At 34.1% G+C, this 10,236-nt stretch overlaps 1 protein-coding gene across 1 annotated transcript in view; it reads left to right on the top strand.

The window, feature by feature from the left end:
- LOC136417334 (insulin-like growth factor-binding protein complex acid labile subunit) overlaps positions 1–8,312 on the top strand; it is a 50,148-nt gene extending 41,836 nt beyond the window's left edge. Inside the window, exon 2 of the mRNA XM_066403001.1 lies at positions 4,332–8,312. Coding sequence (XP_066259098.1) covers positions 4,360–6,054 — 1,695 coding nt within the window. The 5' untranslated portion in view covers positions 4,332–4,359 and the 3' untranslated portion in view covers positions 6,055–8,312. The remainder of the gene's footprint in view (positions 1–4,331) is intronic.
- Positions 8,313–10,236: the final 1,924 nt, after the last annotated feature.

Raw genomic sequence — 10,236 nt, forward strand, 5'->3', positions numbered from 1 at the left:
CAGCAGCTGCCTATGAAAGACGAAAAAGAACAACAGATAAGCGCCTTCATGGAGCTTGTTTCTGGGAAAACAAAGAAAATCCTACAACAGGAAAATTAGGGACGTCAAAAATGAGTTCTAGATAAGGTTCTGAAAGAAGATAGAAAGTTCGCTCACAGAATCCGCAAAATCCGTTTTAGAGAACAGAGACAGGAACTGGGCTCGATCAGACGCCCAGACGGTTTCTACGGTTCCAGTGAGAAGGCTGGAAGAGAGAACTGTCATTTCCCAGAGGCCTGATTCTCGGTGACTAGAACTCACGTTGTCAGAGTTGGTCAAAACGACCCAGTAGAACGAATTGAGAAGTTTCTCAACAATAGTCACCCCATATATCCTGAAAATGATTTTTTCAGCCACACAAATCACTTGGTGGGTCCATAGAGGAGCTCAAGCCATCCCTGGCACAGCTTCTCAGGACAAGCTTAGCCTGAAACAATATTTCAAAAAATTGGACTTGAGTGCGGGTAGTATACGTTTGGAAAATCGGACGCGACGCACTAGACCCAAAAGCACTCAGACCTATAAGCCTAACATGTTTAATGAGAGTTAGGACTTTGTATTTTTATTATGAGTAACAAGGTTTACTTTTTTAAATAGAAATGCAGTACCCAAAAAAATCCCTGTATAGGTACTCGGAAGTAAAAGATAATTAAAAACGAATACAAATTTCCTCTGCATGAAACCTTCAGCTTTTCTATTCGCAACGAGCACTAAAAACTTTAATAATGCGGGATTTCAGTGCAAGGCACCTTGAGCGTCAAACATATAATTTTCTTTCCATCTGGGTTTATTCAATATAAAATATTAAAACTGAATCTGCACGCTGAAACTGCAATTTAGATTTTTCACTTCCGTCGGCTTCCTACCTGTTTTAACGTACAAAAAGTTAATTCATAAAAAAAACTCCCTCAGAGCTTTCTTTTAAGGACCCCACACTAAAAGCAACAAAAAGGGCTTTATTTAGAAAAAAGTTTTCGAAGGTTTTTCTTTTTTGAGAAGGATTATTTACGGCCTCACAAAAGCTAAAGCTGTTTCCAAATAATTCTATAAAAAGATTTAGATCCACTGCCAATGGAGTGGTTTCTGAGCGAAGAAACATCGGTCACCGACAAGTATCAGATTGTTACACATATTGAATTGGATTTAAGCAGAGTTAATGTTGAAAAGATGGATTACAGTGAGAGCAACAAAATGTAGCCAAGACGGAGACATAATTTTCCCTGGGGACTTTAATTAAATGAAATCTAAGAGTAGAAAGAACGTGTAGAAAGCAATATATTCCAACTCATTTAAACTTCGTCAACTAGTCAATGCTGGAACAGGCTAAATCTAAATCGGAATTGAAGCCGGAGATGTAAAAGCAGTTTCTGTGATGGATAAATGCCACTCTGCAGAAGAGCTAAGTCGACTAAAGCTCCAGATAAATCGCTGTTTTATAGCGAGGCTTCCACTAATTCCATTTGAGGGATGCGGCCCATAAATCGAGATAATTTTGGGAAAAAGGTATTGTTAATTTTAGAGCGGAACGCCCAGAACAGCTGGCAAATGGGAATTGCTTTGTTTACCTTTATGTACCTCGAAGGTGTTTTAAAAAATGGTTTTTACTGCGAGATGAAAACATTTCTGGAAAAGGGTGTAATGAGCCTCATTAATCTAACTCAATTTATATTAGTAACATTTTTAGGGAGAATACTACAAGATTTTGGGGCGGAAACTTGTTTTTTAATTTTAAAATAAAGAATCACTCGCTAGGACCCACTAAATCTGTATTCAAAAAATCTAAAAAAGGACTTTTTTATCCCGGCCTCAATGACCCTATTCTTTCGTTATTATTGCTTAATGGTTTTTAAATGAAAATATTTATTTAAAATCTGTTTATTTTTCTAAAGCACAAATCGAATTTATTTTTCTTAGTGGTATTTATTTGTCTCTGTTCCTTTAAATTTTAGAGGTAAATAGATTTATTATAAATTATTTGTATTTTATTTGGTCCATTATTAAATTCGCAACAAAAAATACTCATGAAGAATGTATTTAGATAGAAGAAACGCTTTTACACACACGTTCATGTAGAAAATTTCATTTTCGACAGTAATAATTTAATTGCTGAAAGTATAAACTCACGGAATTTGATCTATGCGAACTCCGAAGTGGAAACTTGCCTAGCAACGTATTTAAATTTCGTTTCCATCATAATGTTTACCGGTGAGTGCAACGAAAATGAAAGGAGATAAGGTTTAAATGCAAGTCTAGTGTAAACGATGTAACTGGGGCTGAAAAAATTGTTAAGTTTTTTTAACATCAGACCATTCACTAAAACGAATTGCTGACATATATAGTAGATAAAACCTGGACCAGAACCCAAATACTGAGTGCGGCATCATTTATTAGATTTACTACGTACGTGTCTTTTTGCCGGTTAAATTTTGATGTACGAATATAATGATGTCCCTATCACTTATATATGTGATTTTGGTAATATGCTTGACGTGCAAATTTTAATATAATCAGAGTTGCTATGTTGAGACATTTACCAACAAAAATCTGCTGCGATATACATCTTGGCGTGGCACAGGCACCCACATACTATACTACTAAATTTTAGTAGAATTGTAGTTTTTCTTACACATCGCCCAAGATAATGAAATTTAACATAATAAGATGGTAAAAGGATAGGCGAGTTTAAATTTGAGAAAAATTTGAGAGTTGATTTTTGTGAATAGTCGAAAAAATAGAATTATCCAATAATTTTTGTTTTTGATAAACATTTCAAACATCATTCATCGCAGTAAAATGACCATAAAATATTTCTTTATGACGAATCAAAGTTTGTTGTCAAATTTTCTATTCAAAAATATAAATCAAAGCCAAAAATATTGAGGAAAATATATTTATGAACGCCATATTTAATTAATTTTTGATTTAGAAAAGGTAAGAAATCTTTGTACAAAACAATCCAACTGTGTAAATGTTTCTTCTACGTGTATAGAGTATGTTGATTTGTTCTATAGGACGATGAAGGGAGGGAGTTTCCAAACAATATTTACGTTATTGCATTAATTGTTTAAAGCGGTAGGTTCGCGGGTTTGACCTATTTTCTTTCACTTTGATATGGCATCGGTGCAACATTTTATCCGTTGAGTGGCTCATCAAATTTTGTGGATTTACTATGATTCTATATTTTCCAGTCTCACATAAGACTATCTGAAAAACAATTAAAACAACATCCACTTAAAACTTAGTTATTGTACATACAACTTGTTAACTGTCTTTCAACATATTCTTTCTGCTATGGAAACAAATACTCTCTGCAATGTACATCAAAAATTCAATTTGTAGAACCTAAAAAAACACTCCAGATGAGATTCTGTTATTGAAATCCTACTGAGGAAACTTCAAAAAGAAAATCAATAATTGGTACCATCTAAATGACTATCTTGAACTAATCTCTAGGTTTTTTTCCAAGATTGTCAATTTATTTTTTTAATTCTTTAAGAAAACTTTTAAGATTTTACTAAAAAAAATCTTGAAGTGGCACTTAAAGTTAGCTACGATCACATGTCAGGCATTCAAAAGCATCTTACGTTTATATTTACGATACCACACGAAATCATTCAAAACGTTCCATTTTTACTGGAAAAATAAACAAACTGGATTTGTGCTTTGCTATATAGCAGTGGGCAAACCCTGCTTGAAATTGAATCTATTGAAAACATCATTCCGAATTTTCCGACGAAAACCCGTTTCAGGAATAATATAGGTCATCTTTTTCTCACCTTACTCAAGCGCATTTTCAGATTTCTAGGTTTTTATTGCGTTTGAAAGAATACGAAATAATTTTTCCCTTGAATGGGTTTCCTATTAAATGGTTTTCTCAAATGGCTCTGCGTTAATTCGATTTGTGTGGTTGAATAGGCGTTTCCTCTAGTTTATGAGTTAACCACTTTAAATATCACCAGAATGAAATTTGTTTCGACATCTTTGACATGAAAATATTCGTTAACCCTGAAGATTTTTTTTAATTACAATGATCTGAGTATCTTGAACCAGTGTTGAGGAAAATATATTTGCTAAAATGACATGATAAACCTGAATAAACATAAATGATTTTAAGGTCACCTACTAACTTGAACTAACCTGACTAACCCGGACTAACCCAATACAACTTTAATTGGGTAACTAATTTGACCAGCCTAAATGATGTAGTGAACAACCTCTTCATGAAACATATTTTAAAATCTAGAGCAATTACTCTTTCTAAACAATACTAAATTTATCTCTTTCCTTTTCAGGTCTAGCTGACCATGCTGTCCCCTTGCAATGGACGATGAAAAGGCTCATCCAATGTGGATAACCTTACTACCAACAATATGTCTTCTATCATTAATTAGTTCTGCTGGTGGAGTGTTGTGTCCTAATGGCTGCAAATGTGAGAATGAGATCCTCAGAGCAAACTGTTCAGGGGCTGGAATTGAAGTGGTGCCTATCCAACTTAACCCGGAGCTGCACGTGATGGATTTATCTAACAACAAGATTAATCAATTGCATTACACATTTACGTTCTACGAGAAGCTCTATACTTTAGATGTGTCCAGAAATAGGGTGAAGTCCCTTGGCAGTGGGAATTTTAAGACTCAGAAAGTCCTTAAGTTCCTAAATTTAAGTAGCAACTTTATTGATTCTTTGGGGAAAGATACGTTTGAAGGGTTGGTGCAGCTTACCGAGCTAGATTTAAGCAATAACTTGCTTGAAGCCATTGGAGTTTATGACTTCAAGGATTTAAATAATTTGACAATATTGAGAATGACCGGTAATCAACTGGATTATTTCGAAGAAGGAACTTTCAAGTTTACACCAAATCTGCAGGCTTTGTACATAGACGATAATTCGTTCATGGAAATTCCTTGTGAACTGTCTGATTTGTCTCAGCTGAAAGTGCTTTCAATAGCCCGAAATCTTATTGAATCTATAGAAGATGATAAAGTGCCAAACTTGCCAGAACTGCAGACTTTAGTGCTAGTGCAAAACCAGATTTACGAAATCCAACAAAAAGGCTTCTCTAATATGCCTAAGTTAGATCACTTAGACTTGAGTGACAACAATCTAACAATCTTGCCAACTGCGCAGCTATCCAAGATGTCGAAGTTGGTTAATTTGAAGCTGAGTGGAAATACATTCAACATACTCCCTCCAGTAGCTTTCCGAGGTTTGTTTCACCTGAAGTATTTAACTCTAGCTCGATTGGAGGCACTGGAAACTATAGACTCCAGGTCTTTTGTTGACAACATCAACTTGGAGAAAATCAGTTTGGACTTTAACTATAGAATCAAAGCTTTTCCAACCAGATTGTTTCATGGAAATCCTAAACTGAGATATGTATCGATACGTTACAATTCCATCAAGTTCCTTGTGGCTAGTCATTTTCCTCTAGATCAACTTGAAGAACTTCGAGTGGGAGGTAATCCCTTGGACTGCAATTGCTCAATGGGATGGCTTTGGAAAATTTTGAAGGATAATGAGTTGCAAATAACCGCCAACTTAAGTCAAAGCCAAATAATTAAGAACGATCTGAAGCTTGATGTGAACGAAGTTGTATGTGAAACTCCTGAGGAACTTCATAACAGGAAGTTAGTGAGTGCTACCCAAAGACAAATGGACTGCTCGATGAGCTGGTTAGCTATTACGTCAGTTTCTTTGACAGTTATTTTTATACTAGGTATTATTGTAGGAGTTTTCTTCTTCATTCCGAAGAGGAAAGCTAATCGCGATATGGGTAGCAAAGAGCTGCCCAAAATTGTAAAAACTAGCTATAATGCCCCTCCACTCCCTCCACCAAGAAAGTCGTTACCAAATTATGATACCAATCACGTAGAAAGGTATATCATGCCTCCAATAATTATGCAAAACCGCCCATTACCGGTCTGGGACCCTTACTCCCAGCACTGTAATGGTAACGGAAATATTTACGAACAACTCAATGATAATAGAGATAGACCACACATTGTTTACGTTTAAGTATTTTTGTATAATGTAAGATAAATAATGGGATAATGTTGTCTAATAATAATAATAACTATACTTCTGAGGGGAACCTATTTTTTAAAGATACGTAGATGTACAGGGTGTTAGGATTTGCGTGGTGATCAGTCTGTTCAGAATGCTGATGACTGAAGTACAGAATATTTGCAATGATTTGTATGATTTTATTCGTTATTTATTATATTCAGTTTAAAAGCTGAATTCTTGCTCTGAGGTATTACTTCCAACTCCAATCTGTATACTAAAACTTTAGTAGTAAGTCATAAAGGGTTTTCGAATGCATTTTCTGTAGTCTGTTAGGCTATTGATAATTTTGAGATTTTTGATAAAATTTCTTTCCTAATTCTATGTGTCAAAATTGTCTTAATTGTGGTTTAGACGATATTTTATTTTTTAATTTTAGTCAACTCATAAATCAAGTTAATCCGAATTAATTCAACTTCACCTATTTTAGGGTTTTTAGTTAAGGTTACAGTTCAGGTTTACAGTCTGATATATAACCGAAATAATCTGGGATAAGCTAAACTAATTGTTCGTCACGATCTTTCTTTGTGCTATTTTTTATTACATTATTATTCTTCATTCTTCATTATTTTCATTACACTTTAATTAATTTCTTGTCTTAACACTTTTTTTTAGTTTGCTTATGAACTTCTTTGGGTTGTTCGTTATAGATATACGAAACATCACACGTGTATACATGATAAATCAGTAATGCCCATTCTCTACGTGTCCAAATTTAAAAATAATTAATAGAAGCCATCCTTTGAATGAGAATATTGTAATTTTAAATACATTATATTTAGGTACTCGTTTGTAAACATTTCCTGTGGGCGGTGACAAAGCCACGGATGACAAAAATATATTTTTTTAATTATCGAATTAAACATAGTGGCTGCAAACAAAAATGTTTTTCTAATAAAAATGAAGGGTTTTGTTTATGTAGAACTCGATAATTTGCCAAAAATACATGTGACGTAGTATCCTTTTTTTTATAAAACAAAACTGATTTAAACATTTTAATTTAACTAGGCCCAAAGAAAAAGTTTTAATACAAACATTACATTCACGTTTAAAAAAACCTGTTTGCAAGCCATTTATGTAATTTTGAATGCATATTTAAGAACTAAATATATTATAAAGCATCTCTATTAACTTTGTAAATTTGAAAATGCATCTAAAAAAGGGTAAAAACGCTATGTTAAACCGATAGTTTGATAACTACAAAACTAGTCCGTAAGAAATCAAGACTAAACAATGTAAAAAGAATAAAAGATTGATCTTCCATTTCGCTTTTCCTTGCAATTATTTCAACGTGCATATTCATTTATTGTCCTTATTTGGACTTCGAGTAGAAAATTGCATGGCCTAAGTAAGAACTCACTCTAAACTTAAAACACGTTGTATAGCATGTAAGTTACGTCTAGTCGTCGATTGTTTTTGTTACTTTGTCTTAATTAGGTTAATCATTTTGAAGCAATATACCAATTGAAGCATATAGTTCAATGGATTATTCACTATACAAGATGGAATAATCTATTTAATTAGTGCTAGACACTTTTTATACCTTTTATGTGTTGTTATGTTTCTAATGATAGATAAAAAGCATTGCTAATGAGTGACAAATACGATTAAAATGAGAACAAAAATAATATATTTTTGATTGGTAGAGAAATGTATCGTTGTAATCATCCCACTTGGTCACATCAGGTGATGAACAAGAGGGAAGGAGGTTATTGTAAAATACCATTATTACTCACGTCAGGACTTCCAAGGTATTGTACATCCGAGTCGTAAGCACCTAAATTCGGCTCAACTTAAATTTGCTGCCATAGCAACAATACTCAAAAAAGCATATACAGGACCATGTATACTCTAAATTTATATTTTTCACGTTTACTGTACTTATATACTTACATAACTACTCAAATGTTGTATATTTTTATTTACATACATTTACGTACACCCCCCACTGTAATTATATGTTTATGATATTACCGCAGCAGTAAATGTAACACAAAATTAGCAAAATTTTGCGCCTACAAGCATGCGCTCAAGAAAACATGCCCAGGGGAGGTATTTCACCCTAACACTATATTATATTATTGTTTCACAGATAATAAAATACAGTTATGGATGGGCCAGTATGTATAATTTATTGTCTACGGGTAATGTTATTTATTATCATTGTTCATGCTACTCTGTACTTAATAAATAAATACCACTAAGAATCGTACTCTATCTGTACTTGATCTTAACCTTGGTTTTATGTATATGTTACAAAATGTTTATAATAAAAAAACTATTATAAAATAAAATTTCGAAAAGATATTGAGATAAGTGTTTTCATTTGAGAACAGAATGAAACCATAAACAATAAAAACAAATTCGCAATAGCTGCACAAAGTCCAATTAAAAAGTGTCGCTATGCGTTTTTTTTTTTCGGAAACAGAATCGGAAACTGCATGTGTTCGTATACTGTGTAGGCTGGCCGACACCGGTGAAAACGAAATCAGAAAAACATGATGAGAAAATTATGGAGCGTAATGAAAAAGGTTACTGGGACGTGGAACCTCAAAATTGCGAGCACGTACAGCACAAAAAGGAATAAATTATATACTTTCTTTTCACAAGTTTAAGGTGGGCTTTCTATATATTTAATGCCTCTAAAACGTATCACAATTGAAGTGGAAACATTCCTTGGCAGGAATCTACCTACCAAATAGTTACAGTGCAAGTCAAATGAAAAAAACTCGCTGTGTGCGCAGTTGCCCACAGTGTGCAGACTGGCCATCGTCCGTGGAACCAGAAACGCGTGGCACGTGGTATAACCCCGAAAATAGCTCACAAAGGAATAAATTAGTGTTGTTTGACAAGCTTAAATTTACGCTGCACATGCCTTAAAAAATACCACAGCTAAAGAAGAAGTTGCCACAATGCAAAGTGTTGAAATGGTAAAAGGAGTAAAACCATCATGAATAATGCCAAATTAGAAGTTGTCGCGTAAAGTTAAATCAAAAAATGAAGTCATGCGCTTTTTGCTGAAACGGATACAGTACATGTGTTTATACAGTATGTAAACTGATTGCCGCACGGGTGGAAACGAAGCCACAAACACGGGCTGAGGAAAGTACGAGCACCTAGTGAAAAGTTAGTTTAATTTGTCAAGTTGCAGTTTAAAAGGAACTTACGGAATAAAACCATCAATAAAACCGAATTAGAAATTGCTGCGCAAAGCCGAGTTAAAGAATATCGCCATGCGCACTATTTTTTCCCTCTTGGTATAGTCATAATCTCAAAAATTCGTATAATAAAAATAGATACTTACTTTGCGTATTGTGTTCGTAATCTAGAAAGAAATTGCTTTGTTTAGTTTTGTAATAAAATTTATAGGTAATCTTAGAGAAAGTCTCATATAAACTCGGGAACTTATTCGAATAAAATAGGATAAGGAACAGTCTCAAATAGGGAAACTAGGTGGCAATAGTAATAGGTTGGTTGGTTTTGCACGTAATTCGCTGAGTAGAGCGATATTTAGATGAACCGGGCCAACTAACATCCGACGAGAAAGTTTGAATTTGCTTTACCCTTACTTGTGCTTGGAGGTCTGAATTTAAATTCAGTTTTAAGCAATTACGACAATGTCGGTTTGAACTTGGAAATTTAGTTTAAAACTAACCCATTTTTCATCTATTCGTTTGAGAGGTGTTAAAAACATATCTATCTACGTGGGTATAAAATAAATGATTCCGGGATATAGCGCTTAGAAAACCAATGAAAGATACTAAGAATGAAATGAATAGCAACCAAAGGAACGTAAAAATGGTTAGAAATGAAAAATCGACACGATTTTTCATCGGTGGGAATAAAGTACGTGTACGAGTGGAAATCATAACTCATATCTGGGTGCGGTGTTTATCCACCGAGTGGCTGAATGAAAATTGACGAATGGATGAAGAAGATAAGTCGCGATTAATATATTTTCTTTCTAGAGCGCCACCATTTGACATATTATCAAGCCCCCCGGGGTGAGGTGTATATAACAAGAATTAACCCAAGGGCTTATATCAAACCTTCCGTTCGACTTTCGGGTAAATCCATACGCATTGTATACACGTGGGTTTACTAAAGGGATTTGCTAACTTAACAATGAATCCT

This window comes from Euwallacea similis, chromosome 27 (genome assembly GCF_039881205.1).
Source record: "Euwallacea similis isolate ESF13 chromosome 27, ESF131.1, whole genome shotgun sequence".
Taxonomy (NCBI): Eukaryota; Metazoa; Arthropoda; class Insecta; order Coleoptera; family Curculionidae; genus Euwallacea; species Euwallacea similis.